At 38.3% G+C, this 18,874-nt stretch overlaps 1 protein-coding gene across 6 annotated transcripts in view; it reads left to right on the plus strand.

Annotated features, from left to right (window-relative positions):
• Positions 1-1,585: 1,585 nt before the first annotated feature.
• POLI (DNA polymerase iota) overlaps positions 1,586-18,874 on the plus strand; it is a 29,698-nt gene continuing 12,409 nt past the window's right edge. Inside the window, exons 1-7 of one of the 6 annotated variants that reach the window (XM_025931190.2) lie at positions 1,589-1,881; positions 3,258-3,368; positions 5,794-5,958; positions 10,870-11,022; positions 13,427-13,663; positions 15,673-15,851; positions 17,401-17,492. In XM_025931190.2, the coding sequence (XP_025786975.1) occupies positions 1,734-1,881; positions 3,258-3,368; positions 5,794-5,958; positions 10,870-11,022; positions 13,427-13,663; positions 15,673-15,851; positions 17,401-17,492 (1,085 nt within the window). In that variant the 5' untranslated portion in view covers positions 1,589-1,733. Of the gene's footprint in view, positions 1,882-3,257; positions 3,369-5,793; positions 5,959-6,031; positions 8,001-8,032; positions 8,966-9,221; positions 11,023-13,426; positions 13,664-15,672; positions 15,852-17,400; positions 17,493-18,874 lie in introns of those variants that run through there. The other 5 variants (XM_086683014.1, XM_086683015.1, XM_086683017.1 and 2 more) reach the window with 5 other exon arrangements.

Genomic DNA, 18,874 nt, shown 5'->3' on the forward strand with positions numbered 1-18,874 from the left:
GTGAGTTGGAGCCCTGCGTAGGGCTCTGTGCTGACAGCTCAGAGCTGGATTCTGTGTCTCCCTCTCTCTTCACCCCTCCCCGACTAATGCTCTCTCTCAAAAATGAATAAACATTAAAAAAATTAAAAAGTAAATAAATTTTAAAAAGTTAAAAAAAAGCACCAGCCCTGCTTGCTCCCTGAGGGTTTTTGAGTTCCATTTATCTATTCTACTAAATTAAAAGCCCCTCTTCATTTTGACAATTGACAGGGAAATAAATGTAACTAACCAGATAGGGCTTGATTGTGTGTGTTGTTTTTCAATGCTGGCTCACTTTTGCTTAAGCTGTTGAGTGTTACTGAGCCTAGAGCTGTTAAAAAGGAGTTATTTTAATCTGCCATGGCATTTCAGGGGTTTGTATCATTCTCAATATGGGGGAATTAAAAAAAAATACCTTTGTTGTCTGCAAGTAATTGGACCCCTGATGATAGCCCAAGAGGCACTTAAGGGCCGAAGAGGCACTTAATTGAAAAGCTCTTTATCTACAGTTATAAAATGGTATTCACAAAGAAAGCAGCATAGCTCTAAATATTTTAGATCCTACACTGGAGAGTTTTAGAGAACTGGTCCAGATGTCTAAGGGTAAAATACCCAAAGAGGAAGACTTGGTCTTCAAACCACTGAACCCCAGTTCTGACCGTTACTCTTTCTTTAAGGATGCATCAGCATGTCCTTTAAAAGGTTTGCAAAGTTCACACATCCTTGACAAGTGTCAAGGTTCACTTGTAAGATCGAAATTCTGTTAAAAAAAAAAAAGGCAAAATGTGTTTGTAAATATATGTATAAATATGTACGTACACACATAAAAATTTCCAAATTTCCTCTTATGGAAAACACAAACACACACACACACACACACACACACACACACACACACACACACACACGCAGAGGCACACAAGCGTCTTAACAGAAAGCAAAGACGACTATCATTTATTGAGCACCCCTGTGTGTCAGGTGTTTTACATGCATTGGAATACTAAACTATGTTTTCATTCACTTAATCTCTAGACACTCAAGGCAACGGTCCCCCCCAACAGTGGAGAAACCGAAACTCAAAGGAGTTATGCAACCTGCCCAAAGTCAGAAAATTAGCAAGTTTGGAGGCTCTGGTTTGGAAATTTTATCTGATTCCAAAACTTCATGTATCATGATCCTATTCGCTTTAGATGATTAAGAATTCAGGGATCCAATTTGTCAGTGTCTTTGAATCAAACAACGAACAAAATGCAACAATATTTAACATACTTGCTAATCATGTCAGTTCACACGGCCCCCTTGGTCTTACCATAATTCCCACCCTTTCTCTTAGCCCCCATCACCACGAATCGTTCAGTGTCTTAAGTGTTACCAGTTTTGCTTGTAACAGTTATCGAGAGAACAGGCTGGCCCCAGTTAAGATTAAAAAAAAAGTTAAAATTTGTGGCATGGGACTAACTCCTAAGACCTCGAGAAAAAAAAAAAAAGAGCTGTTTGTGACGGTAATCCCTCACTTCCGGCCTCAACCGGGCGAGAAGCAACCTCAGCACGTGGGACCAAACGATTCCCAGGCCGCGCGTCCCTCCGGGCAACTGGCTGGTCGGCCCGGGCTGCTCAGGCGCCAAGGCCGAAGCGACTGGGGGCGGTCGGCCCCTGGTTTCCCTGGAGACGGGGCGGAAGCGGCCGGAAACTGCGCTGTCGTTGGCCGCAGCAGGATGGAGAAGCTGGGGGTGGAGCCCGAGGAGGAAGCCGGCCGCGACGAGGAAGAGGACGCGGCTAAGGCCATGGACCGGGCGGAGGCGGGGGAGGCAGGCTGCTCGCGCGATGCGCCGGTGCCTGAGGAGCCCGGCGGCGTCCCTTGGTGTAAATGAGAAGGGCGGGGCGGGCGGAGGCCAGGGGAGGCGGCGGCGGCCGTTGGGGCGCGACAGTCCCTGCCTCGCTCTGTTCCTTTCGTTTTCACGGCTTGGTAGAGAGAGCTGCCCTTCGTTACCTGCTGTTTACAGCTAAGGACGGGATCGGCGAATCAGTTTGTTATTCCAGGGTGCATTTGTGATTCCTCAAATAGCCGAAGAGGCGCCGGGGCTGAGTAAGGTTGCAGAAGTAGAGAACCTTGTCGCCCACTTGGCGGAGGTTGGGGCTGTATTTTGGCTCGGCACCGAAAACGAGGCACATCTGCAGTGGCCATCTCTTCGAGGACCCACTTTCGGCCTCTGGAAATATAAGGGCTCTGCCTTGTACTGCCCAACCCCAGGGCCTGAGGCCAAGGCTCTTCCTTGCCCCCTTCTGCGCCCCCGTTTGACTTTTAATTTTTGGAATTAATTTTAGACTCACAGAAGTTGCAGAAGCGGCTTTCCCTATTGTTAATATCTTATGTCACTTATGTTGATATCTGATGTACATATGTCAAAACTGAGAAGTGAATACTGGCATAATACTGTTAAGTACAAACGCTATACAGGGTTTGCCAGTTTTTTCCACTTAGTTTTCTGTTCCAGTATCCAGATCAGAATACCACATTGCACTTAGCCTGCCTCGTTTTTAATTGGTTAAGAGCGGGAATCGCCTCTCTCATCCCCCTCCGCACTCCATGACCTGAGCTACTTCTTCAAATTCAAGAAATATTTACTCATTCTTTTAATTTAGCGAGTATTTATTGGTAGTCTGTTATATGCCAGGCCCTGTCCTAGATACTGGGGATTCAGCATTGAACTAGATAATCCTGCCCTCATATGGGTGCCAGATAAAGTCTACTGGAACCCATAGGTCTGGATTCTGCCCTTTTGTATTTAACGATTCTTTCTTTTTTTTTTTTTTTTTTAATTTAAGGACATGCCACTTAGGATAATTTTTTAAGTTGGTTGAAATCAGCATTAAACTTACCTATCCCTTGCGATTTAATCTAAACTTTATTATAAATTTCCAGGTGATAGGATTACCTCTTTCATCTTCCATTATCGATTTTTTTCCCTCTCAAAAGTTATTTCTAGCCTGAGAAAAATACAGTGCACAAAGAAATACTAAGTACACAGGACTGAAGACCCTCCTATAGATGGAGTTTCTCTCGTGTCGGTAATTTTTAGATGCTTTGACACATAAATCTAGGAAGAAACTTAAAATCATTCTTCATTCTTCCTTCTCAGTTACCATGTCTTAAGGGACTGCCAATTGCTCAGAGATGATAAGCAGCCTGAATATATTTTTCTATTTCTTTGCATATTGTGCATTGGTTCATGGTCAAGTGGTGCCAGAAGGAGGTTCTTCATCCAGAGTCATAGTGCATGTGGATCTGGATTGCTTTTATGCACAAGTAGAAATGATATCAAATCCGGAACTGAAGGGTAAACCTTTAGGTAATTCTGGACATTGATAATATTTTCATTTTGTATAAGAGTATTAACTATGTTGATTATATTCTGGTTTATTAACCATATTAAAGATTTTGGAAGCAGTTCTTAAGGTACTTCATAGGCAGTAACTTGGCTTCTCTAGTAAGTGTAAAATTTCTAAGCCTCATTTAATAAATGATGAAAATGATGAATTTTACACAAGTAGTGTATATAGCCAACTGAACACGTAAACAGAAAGTTCATAAGCTATTAGTCTTTTTCTCAATGGTTAAAATTTAAAAATGTCTTATTACATTCTAATGACATTTTCACCTACCCAACCACCTTTTGATTTTGACTCTTGAACTGTGTAACATGACAAAATAGTTGGATTTTGAACAGAACCCTAAATACTTGAGGCATATAGAGTGTAAAATTTTCCTAAAAATGCAGGTATCTTTTTAAATAAAAGGCAAAGAGGGATTTTATGTGGAGGGTTTACTTGTATATGTTGGCTTGTTTTAGCATTTCTATTACATGTATGTCTTAAATTGGAAAAGTCATTTAAACTTCCTAAAATTTCTTTTATGCATGTAGTAAGAATTTATCTTTTAGTATAAGCGTAAAGAACAATTCTGGTTCACCAGCTGCTAACCTCTTGTGCCTAGGTTGTGTTTGATAAATCCCAATTCATCCCAGCCTACTTGATTTACTAAGGAAGAACAAAGGGATGACTAGTTTTTGGTGTGCCAGTATCAGTCTAGGATTTTTAATCCTGAGGGATTAATCATTCATTCTTAAGGTGTCAAGGAATTAGGATTAGGGGCTATAAAATTTTCTGCTAAAGTCATTTCTAATTAGTAGCAGTGTAACATAAGATGCTATGTAGGTAATGCTTAATAAAAAAGTATAGTATAATTAAGACACAGGGATGAATGATTATCTGGAAGTGAGAAATGTGATGCTGAAAGTTTCTGGGAGAAAGGGAAAGTAGTCTTTCAGTTATACTCAACAAATATGTGACTATTTAACTTGGGCTGGTAACATATAGTAGTAGTGAGTCCATATAATTTAATTCTGTATTAGGAGACTACTTTTTAAGTTAAGGAACTTACCAGTCTGATTTTTATATAGCTCACTGATGAATCTTAAATCACTACTTTTGACCCAGAGCTTCTATTGTGGATAGTCGGATATGTCACAAATCTTTATATGAAATAACGTTTCTTTGCCTTGTTTCTAATATCAAAGTTTTAGAAACAAATGTCTTACGTTGGTGGAGTGGACATAATCTTTTTTTTCTTCTACATGTTTGTGTTTTAATGAACACTACTTTTACAGTGGTAAACAAATGGTCAACTTGTGTAAAGAGAAAAGTAATTTCAGCAATCTTAAGCCACCACTAGTAAACGAGAATTTGTGTAGTCTGTAGATGGTCATAATTTAGTCATTTTTGATAAGGAGGGGTCCCATTAATGATGCCTCACTGCCTTATCTTTTCGGCAAGTTACTCTGGGGAACAGTTTAGTAATTGCAACATTTATTGGGAGGAGATCCTTCATGCTTGTTGTAGGTTGGCACTTATAATAGAACATCGCTTTATAGTCATTGGAAAGTTTTTCTAGCAGAAACCAGTGATTAATTGTACTCAGTTATTTTCATCTGCTTTATTTTTTGGTGAAACATAGCCTAGACCTATATAAAGAGTTAATTCAGTATAAATTAATCTGGTTTCATATTGTCTGAAAAATCCCTAGGAGGATTTTGTTTCTATCTTTTTGCTGAAGACTCCAGACAATATACTGATTTACTTTTAGTTTTTAAATGTTTATTTATTTCGAGAGAGAGAGAAGAGAGCAGGGTAGGTGCAGAGAGAGAGGGAGAGAGAATCCCAAGCAGGCTCTGTGCTTTTAGCACAGAGTCCAATGCGGGGCTTGATGTCACGATTCTTGAGATTATAACCTGAGCTGAAATCAAGAGTCAGATGCTTAACTGACTGAGCCACCCAGGTGCCCTGAGAATATACTGATTTATGATAATTTTTGTTAATTTTATTTATAGAACCTTGGTGAATGGAGGCTATATTTAAAAAAAAAATTTTTTTTTTTAACGTTTATTTATTTTTGAGACAGAGAGCGTGAACAGGGGAGGCGCAGAGAGAGAGGGAGACACAGAATCTGAGATGGGCACCAGGCTCTGAGGTGTCAGCACAGAGCCGATGCGGGGCTCGAACTCACAGATCATGAGATCATGACCCGAGCCGAAGTCGGATACTTAACCAGCTGAGCCACCCAGGCGCCCCGAGGCTATACTTTTTAACCGAATAGCACTTTTTCGTTTTAATCAGAATAGATTTCATTACAATTTAAAATTATGGAATTAGTAAATAATATATTAAGATTTTCTTTAATCCTGTTCAGTTTTCTCATAAAATGTTTACTTTTTATAGGGGTTCAGCAGAAATATTTGGTGGTTACCTGCAACTATGAAGCTAGGAAACTTGGAGTTAAGAAACTTATGACTGTCAGAGATGCAAAAGAAAAATGTCCACAGCTGGTATTAGTTAATGGAGAAGACTTGACACGTTACAGAGAGATGTCATATAAGGTTACAGGTACAGATTATGGGCAATACACTTTCAGCATTAATTTGTATATGGGATGCCCATTCACTACATGAATCTTTTAATACATAAAATGCCATAAATCACTTTCTTTTTTGCTAATAACTTTTATTTTGGCTTTTGCCTGCTTTAAAAAATATAGAAGAGGATGACTTTTTATGTTATGAGTAATCTTGACAGAAAATGTATAGTTGTAAGAAATTTGGAGTCTGTCGTGATTGGTGTTTATAAAAATGCAAGAAAAATGTAAAGCAAAATTTGGAAATGAGAAAATGGAAAGATATACCAAAGCAAGTAAAATTTTTTTAAAAATTTTAATTAAATTATTTATTTTGAGAGAGAGAGAGAGCCCGCGAGCAAGTGCACAAGCAAGGGAGGGGTAGAGAGAGACGGAATCCCAAGCAGGCTCTGTACCATCAGCGCAGAGCCTGATGCGAGGCTTGAACTCACGATCAGTGAGATCATGACCTGAGCCAAGATTAAGAGTCAGATATTTAATTGACTGAGCCACCCAGGTGCCCCTCAAATATTTTTCATTTTAAATTTAAAACCAAGTTTAAATGAATTATGCATATGCTGTACTCTAATGTGCTAACAGTTGGGAGAGGCTTCTGAATGTTTGATTAACATAATTAGACACTGATTTGTTAAGAGCTATTAGCAAAAATAATGGGTATCTTATTAATTTTTTCTTGGATTTTATACATATATATATATACTAAATGCTACAATATAGGCAAATTCCTCCATACTAAGGTTTGGGTTTGAATCTTAGAGTTTTAGTAAATTATAGGAACTGTGAAATATATTTGTACTGGCATACCGCAAATATATGTAATTTAAAAATGTATAAGAACCAACTGTTTATCTTTTCTGCTGTTGTTTTTGCTTGTTCTTAATTGTAGCAGTTTTCAGATGAATCTGTTAAGTATAATATCCAAAAGCCCTTACAAATATACAAGGAAAAGATACTTCAGAAAAATGGACAAAAGATATGAATAGGCAATTGACAAAAAGAACAAACCCAATGTCCACAATTATGTGAAAAAAGAATACTCAAATTCATTAGTGGCTCAGGAAATTTGAATTAGTAAGATTATTTTATGTCCATCATACTTGCAAAAAATAAAGAATGTGAGAAAAAGTAGAAACATAAAGTAGTACAGCTTTTAAAGAAGAAATACAGAAATGTTTTTTCAAATTAAAGATACTATGTTTTTTAACCCTGTGATATTACTTCTGGCAATTTATCCAATAGAAATAAAATCATGAGAACATATGTACAAAATATGGTAGCATGGTTTGTAATTGGTAAAAATATGGAACAAAAACAAATGCTCATCAGGATGAGAATGGCAATAGAAACTAAGACTTCTCTACGATGGAATATTATATAGTCATTAAAAACAATGCATTGGTGGTATACTATTTGATTCCTAGAGATATTCCTTGTTGAGTAAAAGGTATGTATGTCTATATATAAACAGGAAACGAGGGAAACAAGAGGATATATACTAGGTTTTTAACTTAGTTAACTTCTGGAGAGGAAGTGGCAGTGGTGAAATGGGAGAAAGGGGGAAGAAAGGATAGCTAAGCAGAAAAGACAAGCCTATACTCCGAAAATGTCGCTTGTACATCTACGCAAAATTGTGTGTATATGAATATTAAGATAATTTTTAGTGTACACAGAAGAGGTTATGCATCATTGTGCCTCTTCATGTAACTCTTCCTCATTCTTTTCAATACCTGTGCAGTACTACATTGTATTTTGTTCCGTACTTACTTAACCTGTCCTTTAGGGATATGAAGACAGTATGTCCCACTTTATTCCTATTGTCCTATTATTAATAGCACCTCCTTTCATTCAAAAAATTTCTTATTTTAGAAGATAAAGTACATGGTTTCCTGATAGTGACAGATTATTAGGCTGTTAACTAACTTTTTGCTCTTCCTAATATATGCTCCAGGAGACTTTTTCATATAGAAATTCTGTCATACTTTTATGGAGATACCCATAGCGTAAGTTCTTAGAGGTAAATTTCTAGATCAAAGGTAAGTTGCACTTAAAATTTTGAACACTGCTGAATGTTGCACTTGATGTTTTCCTAGCACATTGCTAGTATATATGGATGTTACGTATTCTCAAACTGTAAAGATTTTGCCTGATAGGTGAAAAAAATAGTCATTGTTTTGATTTGAATTTTTCTATGACTAAGTTTGAACATCTTTTCATATTTTGGTCATTTATACATATATTTTCTGTGAATAACCTATAGGGCCTGATTTTCATTTGGATTGCTCTTTTTTTTCTAATTGGCCTATATCATTTTTTGGAAGTTAAAGAAATTAGCTCTTTGATACCCATGTATTATAAATATATTTCCAATTTGCATTTTACCTTTTAAAATTTATTTATGGTGTCAGACTTATCGGTCTTTCCCTTATTACTTTTATGCCACTGTATTTTTTCATCCTTTTCATAATTAAAATGTCATACTGGAAATTTAGTTTGGTAAGTCTGACTTTTTATACTGATTCTTAATTTATCAAGTATCTTGAGAGAATTAGACATGCACTAACATTGGGGCACCTGGCTGGCTCAGTCAGTGGAGCATGCGACCCTTGATCTCAGATTTGTGAGTTAAAGCCCCATGTTGGGTGTAGAGATTACTTACAAATAAGATCTTTTAAAAAAATGCATAATATAATAACAAATATCCTGGGGGCACCTGGGTGGCTCAGTTGGTTGCGCGGCCGAATCTTGATTTCAGCTCAGGTCACGATCTCATGATTCATAAGATCCATCCCCACCTCAGCTCTGTGCTGTCAGCATGGAGCCTACTTGGGATTCTGTCTCTCCTTCTCTCTGTCCCTTCCTTGTGTGTGGGTTCTCTCTCTCAAGATAAATAAACTTAAAAAAAAACAATTCTAAGCATGATTTGTGCATTAAGAAAAAGTAATTTTGTTAATTTTTCTCATAGTATTTTTTGAGTTGGAAGTAGGAACATAGCGGGGCGCCTGGGTGGCGCAGTCGGTTAAGCGTCCGACTTCAGCCAGGTCACGATCTCGCGGTCCGTGAGTTCGAGCCCCGCGTCGGGCTCTGGGCTGATGGCTCAGAGCCTGGAGCCTGTTTCCGATTCTGTGTCTCCCTCTCTCTCTGCCCCTCCCCCGTTCATGCTCTGTCTCTCTCTGTCTCAAAAATAAATAAAACGTTAAAAAAAAAAAAAAATTTAAATAAAAAAAAAAAAAAGAAGTAGGAACATAGCTTAATAGTCCTATGCTGAATTTATCCCTGACCTATTTATAACGTATCTTATTGTTTCATATTTTTCTAAAATATGTATACGTTTTCGTCTAGATAGTTTTTTCTCTAATTACAAACTCCTGTCTTTGGCCTTACATGTTTAGTAAATGCATCTTATTTATGAAGTTGCCAGCAAAAAACTATTAACTTCAGAAATGGGATAAGTGATTTATCCCTGTGACCTAATAATAGAACCCATATAATCAATCAGTTCAGTGATTCACCAGCTTTGTGCATGATTCTTGTGTTTAATTTGCTTTTCTGCTTAGTATTTAAAAACTTGTCCTTTAGTTTTCTTATGTAGTATATACTTTCGAAAAAATTGCAGAAATTGATGTACGAAATGCAAAAGAATCCTTTTATGTGATCAAAAACATTGTCAGTCTCAGGACAGATAAATAGTTTTCTCTAGGTAGAGTGGAAGTGATTTTTGGTGGTCACTGGGTCACATTATCTTTATTAATTGTTTTCTCATGATATTATCAAGTCGGCATCAATAAAATAGAGGTATTTTTAGTATTTATGTAAAAAAGCGATCTGTCTGGAATGACATAGTACTTTTATTTCTGAGCTTTCATATTATAGGACTTTGAGAACCTATGCATTTAAATTTTTTTTTAGTGTTTATTTTTGAGAGAGAGAGAGAGTGAGCGAGCAGGGGAGTGGCAGAGAGAGAGGGAGATACAGAATCTGAAGCAGGCTCCAGGCTCTAAGCTGTCAGCACAGAGCCCGACGCGGGGCTCAAACTCATGAACTGTGAGATCGTGGCCTGAGCTGAATTTAGATGCTTAACTGATTGAGCCACCCGGGTGTCCTGCTTATGCATTTTTAAATAAGAAGAGGCTAGTAATTTGTATTCTGCCATCCTACTGGTATCAGTAGAGATTCAGAGAGAAGTGAAAATTCTTCTCAGTGATTACAGAGTTATTAGTTTTAATCCTAAAAAGAATTAATTGTCCTTTTGAATTTATTTCAAATCTTGGTTCACTTCAGTTTAGCAAGCATTTGACTTAAGGACAGGGTATTTGCTAGGTGGTGGACATTCAAATACATGTAAGTCATGGTCCATATCTACCCTTGAGGAAAAAGCTGGGGGATGACTGGTCAAAATCTTACATTGTAGTATATTTTGAAAATTAAGTGACTTTTTGATTCAGTAATAATTGGAAGTTTTAAATTTTGTCTTTTTAAAACTCTTGTGGAAAATATAGTGGAGTATATTATTACTTGTTTCTGCTTTTCTAGGCTGACTGTAATTTATTCTTTTGACCCACTGTTTCAAGATCATAATGAACGATAAGCATTAATATTTAATGTACTACAGGTATAGAAATTTTAGGTATAGGAGATTGAGCTAAATCTATTGCTGTGAGCATCTGCCCAGGGAATGTCATTTTGGACTTACTTTGTTGGAAAATATTGCCTTTACTCAAAATGTGGTACAGAAGAAACTCCCAGTTAACTGAGGACTTTTTAAAAGATATTGTGGAAGGGTGAAATCTTTAACATGCCTGATGTATTTTTAAGCATAAAATAGTTACATCTATTTTAGTTGTGGCCTTAGTTAACATCTGTGCACCACTATTATTTCAATTTAGAGTTGTTGGAAGAATTTAGTCCAGTTGTTGAGAGACTGGGATTTGATGAAAACTTTGTGGATCTAACAGAGATGGTTGAGAAGAGACGACAGCAGCTTCAAAGTGGTGAACTTTCAGCACTGACTGTGTGGGGTCATGTATATAATGACCAGTGTAAGTCAGTTCTTTATTTAGTAACTAAAAGTGCCTACATTTCTTAATGTTCACTGAGTTCACTGAGCTTAATGAATGGACTTTATCTTTCTGAAAATTTTATGTCTTTTGTTGGAGGTATAGCCAAGTTTCAGTGGTCTGTCTAAAATGATTAAAATTAGGTGTTCCATGTTAAGAAGGCAGAAAATGAGATTTTGGTGACCTGTAGCTCAGTGGTCCATGCACTTTTCATTTCTCTGACACAGTTTGTGTGTTATTGTTTTTAAGAGCCATACCTTTTTCAGTTATAAGAACTGCCTTGATAGTCTATTTTTTATTCTCCTAAAACTGTCTTTAAGCAAATTTTGAGGTAAACTAAATTTGTCTTTTTGCTTGTTCCTTCTATTCCCCCAGGCATCAAGACACTCATGTTGCTCTTTGACTTCCTGATTTAACCCCCATGGAAGCTTGTCCAGGCCTACCGGCCGTCTTTTGCAAGCTCATATTCAGTCAGTTCGATAATCTTTGCCAGCTGTTAGCAAGAAAGCAGAATGGTCCATCTCCTTCACATATTAAAGTGTGAATGACTGATGGTGTTTCCAGAGATATTTACATTTGAAAATAAGCATCAGTAAGCCCCAATGAATATTGTAACTCTGCTGGTGACTTCTATATCATGCCACATGGAAGACACACTACTCTGCATTTGTAGATTTGCCCTGACCTTCTTGCCCCTATATCTCAGCATGTGTGTCCTCTTAGTCTAGTTCCCTGCCTCTCTGATAGTAAAGAAAAGGAGATAGAGCTATAGCTCTCTTCTAGAAGAGAACACGAAGCTTTTCATGTGTCTTTTGTACCTGTGCTCTGTTGTCACTTATAAGGACTGAATAGAATAATTTTTAAAGTAAATTCAGTATTTGTTAGTACATATTACAGAGAGCTAGGCTTTATATCCTAAAAAGAAAATGTAATTCTTCATGAATCCTTCCTTTCAAGATTTTGTTAAAAAATTTTTTCTAACCTACAGAAAAGTTGACAGAATAGTACTGTGAGAACACGTATTATACCATTCCTTATAGATACACTCAGTGCTATTTTGCTACCTTTACTTTATCTTGCTCCCCCTTTATTGATTGATGGTTGATTGATGAGCCATTTAAAAGTAAATTGCAGGTGTCGTGACACTTCATCTGTAAATACTGCTGAGAATAAGGACTGTCTCATATAATTCTAATACCATTTTCACCCCCAAGAAAATTTGTTTCTGTATAATTTCCCTACACTTTTCATAAAAGATCTCTCAAACTATGTACAGATTCAGAATTGTTTTCAGTAGCACATCTAGTTACTGTGTGTAATGTTTTGATTCAGGTCTTTAAAGCTGTAATCTTAGCTCTCTTATTAATGTAATACTTTTACTTTTATGCTTGCTTACAGTTAAAAATGAGTAAAAGTTTTACTAATATCAGTAGGAATTTTTTTTTAATGTTTATTCATTTTTGAGAGAGAGAGTGCGAGCAGGGGAGGGGCAGAGAGAGAGAGGGAGACACAGAATCCAAAGCAGGCTCCAGGCTTCAGGGTCAGCACAGAGCCCGATGCGGGGCTTGAACTCAACAAAAGGTGAGATCATGACCTGAGCTGAAGTCGTTCGCTTAACCGACTGAGCCACCCAGGCACCCCTTAATGATTAACAGGTTAAGAAACTTGATCTCTCATAGAAAATTCCTGGGGCGCCTGGGTGGCGCAGTCGGTTAAGCGTCCAACTTCAGCCAGGTCACGATCTCGCGGTCCGGGAGTTCGAGCCCCGCGTCGGGCTCTGGGCTGATGGCTCAGAGCCTGGAGCCTGTTTCTGATTCTGTGTCTCCCTCTCTCTCTGCCCCTCCCCCGTTCATGCTCTGTCTCTCTCTGTCCCAAAAATAAATAAACGTTGAAAAAAAAAAATTAAAAAAAAAAAAAAAAAGAAAGAAAATTCCTACTGATGGGGTGCCTGGGTGGCTCAGTCGCTTAAGCGTCTGACTTGGTTCAGGTCATGATCTCATGAGTTCAAGCCCTGCATCAGGCTCTCCGCTGTCAGCACAGAGCCCGTTCGTTTCCTCTGTCTCCCTCTCTCTCTGCCCGTTCTGCACTTTTTCTCTCTGTGTCTCAAAAATAAACAATTAAAAAAACATTTGTTAATCGTTAAGCACTCCCAAGATGCATTCACTATCGCAGTCACTTGGAATTCACTTCTGGTAGTTTTTTACTTTACAGAATTCCTATGAAGAACAAAACAGATGAGTTAAATGGCCGGCAGTATGGTGGTATGGTGTTGTGGGGGAGGAGATTGGATGTAGGTTAAGCCCTGTGCCTTTTTTAAACTCATTTCTAAAGAAGAAAATTAAGATTTTTTTGTAGTGACTTGTAATGACATTGGTTGTTTTTATAGATGTAAACCTGCATGACATCTTGCACGTCAGACTCCTTATTGGATCTCAGATTGCAGCAGAGATGCGGGAAGCCATGTATAATCAACTGGGTCTCACTGGCTGTGCTGGAGTGGCTTCTAATAAATTATTGGCAAAATTAGTTTCTGGTGTTTTTAAACCAAATCAACAAACAGTCTTACTACCTGAAAGTTCTCAAGTTCTCATTCAGAGCTTGAACCATGTAAAGGAAATGCCTGGTAAGACATATATATTTGAAAAGTATACATTAATTGCATATCTTTAATTTTCAAAATTGTAGATACATGTAATTAATTCTTACAGCCTGTATCCTTGGTTCTTGGAGAAAACCCAAAACCCTAATGTTCTCTGGAGGGAATCTGGATTAGGAAATCTATGAAAGTGCTTTTCTAGTTTCACCTACTTTATTTTAGTATAGTTTGAATATGATCATGAAAGTTATAACCTGGAAACGTGGTCCTTTATTTTCAGTCCCTGCTTCATATTCTTATACTGTACACTGCATTTGGAGAGGGGCATTGGTCTTTTACTAACTCTGCTTTGGGATTATATAGAAAATATTAGGGCTACAAGGGACCTTGCAAAGCATTTAGGCCAAGTTCTTGTTTTAAAAAACTTTTTTTTTTTTTAACATTTATTTATTGTTGAGAGACAGCGACAGACAGAGCATGAGCAGGGGAGGGGCAGAGAGAGAGGGAGACACAGAATCCGAGGCAGGCTCCAGGCTCCAAGCCGTCAGCACAGAGCCCGACGCGGGGCTCGAACCCACTAACTGTGAGATCATGACCTGAGCCGAAGTCGGACTCTCAACTGACTGAGCCACCCAGGTGCCCCTACCAAGTTCTTACTTTAAAGATGAAGAAACTAGTTTTCTTGAGGCGGTTAGTGACGTATTCAGGGCATGGGGCAAATTTCTGTCTTTGAAGATCAAATACTTATGTTTTTATAGACCATTAATAAGGGATGTGTTAAACTTCATTTCTATGGCATTGCTGGGGAATAAAATGTTAGAATTCTGTGGAAATGAATTTTTAGGACAACTGAACCTTCAGATGTCATAACTTCATATTTTTAATCCATGTATTGTATGTGTGATTACAAACGTTTTTGTTCATTCATATAGCTTGTAGTTTTCTGAGTCTGCAACAGTTAACTATGTCCGGTTGTAATAAATTAAGGACTATACTGATACAGTCATAAATAACGTTATTACTTGGCTTTATTTTTTGAGTTCTTGGATTTGTTTCTTTTTTTACAGGCTTTCTCTTCCTTATTGCCAAGTTGCCAGCCCTCTTTTATTTCAGCTGTGAACATATCTGTTACTCCACTTTAAATTTTTTTTTTAACGTTTTTTATTTTTGAGACAGAGAGAAACAGAGCATGAACGGGGGAGGGGCAGAAAGAGAGGGAGACACAGAATCGAAAGCAGGCTCCAGGCTCCGAGCCATCAGCCCAGAGCCCGACGCGGGGCTCGAACTCATGGACTGCGAGATCGTGACCTGAGCTGAAGTCGGATGCTTAACCGACTGAGCCACCCAGGTGCCCTCCTGTTACTCCACTTTAATAATTTCCCCTCCATACCAGTTGGCTTTGATTTACTTCTTTTACTGTGCAGGGAAATCAGAAGACTGTAGAATTAATTTTTTCTTTTTTTTAATTGAGAGAGGGGTGCTTGGATGGCTAAGTCGGTTAAGCGTCTGAATTTCAGCTCAGGTCATGATCTCGCAGTTTGTGGGATAGACCCTACTTCGACTTCCAGCTGACAGCTCTCTCCCTCTCTCCTTCTGTCTCTGCCCTTCCCCCACGACTTGTGGATAAATGTGTGATATATGCAGGAGTCAGATTAGCTAGTAAGCACATGCTAATTAATTTTATTTAGTGACAATCTTTCTTTGCATAAATAATAACCATGACTCTTGAATACTTCCAAAGTGTTATATAACAGGTGATAAATACTTCATTTTATCAAGACAGCATTTCTTGGTTATCTCCATATTCATTATGTTGTACTAGGGTTGTTAGGTTTTGGAAGTGGTTCATTTAAGAGACCCTGAATAGAAGAAGGACAGCCTAATTTTCAATAAAATTTAATCCTAGCACAATATTCATTATGGTATTGAAAGATGTGTTTGATGGTATTGAAAGATGTGTATTATATATACTTGAATTAGCTTTATTTTAAGGAGAAAAGCTATTATAACACTGTGTGTATTTCTTTTTTGCCTAGGTATTGGCTATAAAACTACCAAACGTCTTGAAGCTCTGGGTATCAGAAGTGTGCATGATCTCCAAACCTTTTCATCCAAAATACTAGAAAAGGAATTAGGAATTTCAGTTGCACAGCGTATTCAGAAGCTCAGTTTTGGAGAGGATAACTCTCCTGTGACACCCTCAGGACCACCTCAGGTATGTGATAATGATATTTATTGTAATTGTTGGCACATTATTTGAGATAAAGATTTCTGGTTTTAGTACTATGTTCTTACTATTCTAATTTGCTTACTAGGTTGAGTACATGATCACTTTCCTATGAGAAGGCTAATTTATTAGATTAGTAAATATTTTTAAATTGAATCTAAGAATTAGTATTTCAGCCTCAAGTTAGCTACCTTGATTAAATGCCACTTAATTTTTTTTTTTTTTTTCAACGTTTATTTATTTTTGGGACAGAGAGAGACAGAGCATGAACGGGGGAGGGGCAGAGAGAGGGAGACACAGAATCGGAAACAGGCTCCAGGCTCTGAGCCATCAGCCCAGAGCCCGACGCGGGGCTCGAACTCACGGACCGCGAGATCGTGACCTGGCTGAAGTCGGACGCCTAACCGACTGTGCCACCCAGGCGCCCCAAATGCCACTTAATTTTTAACAGACTTTATTGTATACATTAGCTAAAATATTTCAGTTTTTAAGAAATCTTGTTTTCTGAGTAGTCTAATGATTTAAGAAATATAGAGACAGGTATAATCACCCAGTTAACATTGATTTTTTTTTTCCTATGTGACAGGCACTTTACTAAGTGCTTTACATACCTTAGCCCATTCAATCTTTACAACAAAGCTTTGAGGTAGGTAGTACTATTATTTGTTCATACCTTTTCCCTCTCTCTCATTCTTTTTTTTAAGATGAGGATACTGGGGGCGCCTGGGTAGCTCAGTCAGTTAGGTGTTCAACTTCGGCCCAGGTCATGATCTCACGGTTAGTGAGTTCAAGCCCTGAGTCGGACTCTGTGCTGGCAGCTCAGAGCCTGGAGCCTGCTTTGGATTTGTGTCTTCTTCCCTCTCTGCCCTTTCCCTGCTTGCACTGTCTCTCTCTGAAAAATAATTACTCAGTAAATTGTTACTAAATAATTACAATTATCTCTCAAAAATAAACATTACAAAAAAATTGATAAGGATAATGTACTTTAGAAAGGTTAAGTAACATGTCCAAGGTTAAACTCAAATTCAAGTGCTAGGAGATTAAGAGCCTTACTGTAATCATAGAATAAAGGTTGGAGTTGGTACTAGAGCTTTTTGTTGTTGTTGTTTATCATGAGAGAGAGGGAGAGAGAGCATGCATGCGTGCGCACACACACGTACACACGCATGAGCAGGGGAGGGGAGATGGAGAATCCCGAGCAGGCTCTGTGGTGTCAGTGCAGAGCCCGAATCGGCTCAAATTCATGAACTGTGAGATCATGACATGCGTCGAAATCAAGAGTCGGACACTTAACCAAGTGAGCCTCCCAGGCGCCCCAGGTAGTAGAGCTTTATAATTTTCTTGACTTCCAGTGAGCTTTCTAGTGGAGTACAGTAACTTGCAGATAAAAAGAGCTCATACAAAAGCGAACTAAATGGCTGAAACTGAGCACCAGAGGGAAGTTAGTAAAGAATGTACTGAATATTTGACATCCATGCTCATAACTGGACTTGCTTATTTGGGTTTATAGTAATCCCTATTTGTGCTTCTTTGGTAGTCCTTTAGTGAAGAGGATTCATTTAAAAAATGTTCATCGGAAGTTGAAGCTAAAAATAAGATTGAAGAACTACTTGCCAGTCTTTTGAACAGGTGATTTTCCATTTTGCCATATCATCCTATATATTCTGTGTAAAGTATATAGAAAGTATACTTGATGTTCTTAGAATTTATAGAATAACTAGAGACCGAACAGTATAAAGAGTGATCATTTATCATTGAATTTCTCTACATTATAAACTGTTGCAAATATAGGGACATATACTCTTAACTAAATTTAATCCGTTTACATTAGTTTTAATTTTAGTAACATTGTGGTTATCCTTTGGATCTTAAGCTGCTCATGGTTATCTAAGAGGGTTTTACGGATATCTGGAATCTCTACACCTACAAATTTGTGATGATTGAGGTTAGGAAATTATTCAGACGAACAGTGATGGAGAGAGTAGAAGAACGCTTCTATCTCCTTTGCCTCAGACTGTGTGAAAGAAAATGGAGTCAGACAAAGGAATAGCTAAGTGGGGCTATGCGTGAGCAGGGAGAGTGAGGGCAGTGTGTGCGGGGCACTGGTCTGGAAGGACGTGAAAGTGTCAGCTGGGATTAGGAGTGTACGAATAGCATAGCATAAATGGAACAAGATGTTTAGTTTCTGATGCTCCTTTCCTATCATATATCTATTTCTCAGTATTCCATACAAGAGTATGATCTCTTTGCCTCCCATTTCTTTGATTTCTCAAAGTAAGGTGTCAGGGGTCTAACACTTTTGGGTATCTGTGCTTCTGTAATGACTGTAACTATGACTAGAGAGAAAGGTTTTAGATGACTGTAAGTGTCAGTAAACTGATGAGGGAGAATTTCCTACAGCTTTGCTGTCACCTGCTGTGTGGTTCTCATGTCTTGAGCAGAGCCAGAGCGCATGGTTTGCTGCCTGGGCTGCGGCTGGCTGAATGACCCAGCTCCGGTGATATAACTCAGGCTGGGCCTGTGAGTATGCTGCTGAAACTGGGTCATCCACTTTGCTTCAGCTAAACGGAGGACTGCTGTGAAATGCCAGGCCATTGGCAAGAGTTCTGCAGGTAGAGAAGCCACAGAAATTTTACAGCCCAGAAGAATCAGCCCAGAAATGAGACTAGGTGGCTCAGCCGATTAAATGTCTGACTTTTGATTTTGACTCTAGTTATGATCTTACCATTGTGAGATTGAGCCCTGCATTGGGTTCAGTGTGGAGTGCAAAGCCTGCTTGGGATTCTCTCTCTCTCTCTCCCTGCACCCGCCCCCCTCCCCATGTTTTCTCTCTGTCTCTTTCAAAATAACATAAACTTAAAAAAAAAATTACTGTGAATTACTGAGAAACTGTGAACCGTTTCTCCTTCTCTCTGCTTGCCACTCCCTCTACACCATGGCCCCTTATTTCAGTGACTGAGATATCATACCATCTATGTGACGGGCAAAAAAATAATTGTGTTTGTGTGAAT

Source organism: Puma concolor, chromosome D3 (assembly GCF_028749965.1).
Source record: "Puma concolor isolate L17-30 chromosome D3, mPumCon1.1.hap2, whole genome shotgun sequence".
Taxonomy (NCBI): domain Eukaryota; kingdom Metazoa; phylum Chordata; class Mammalia; order Carnivora; family Felidae; genus Puma; species Puma concolor.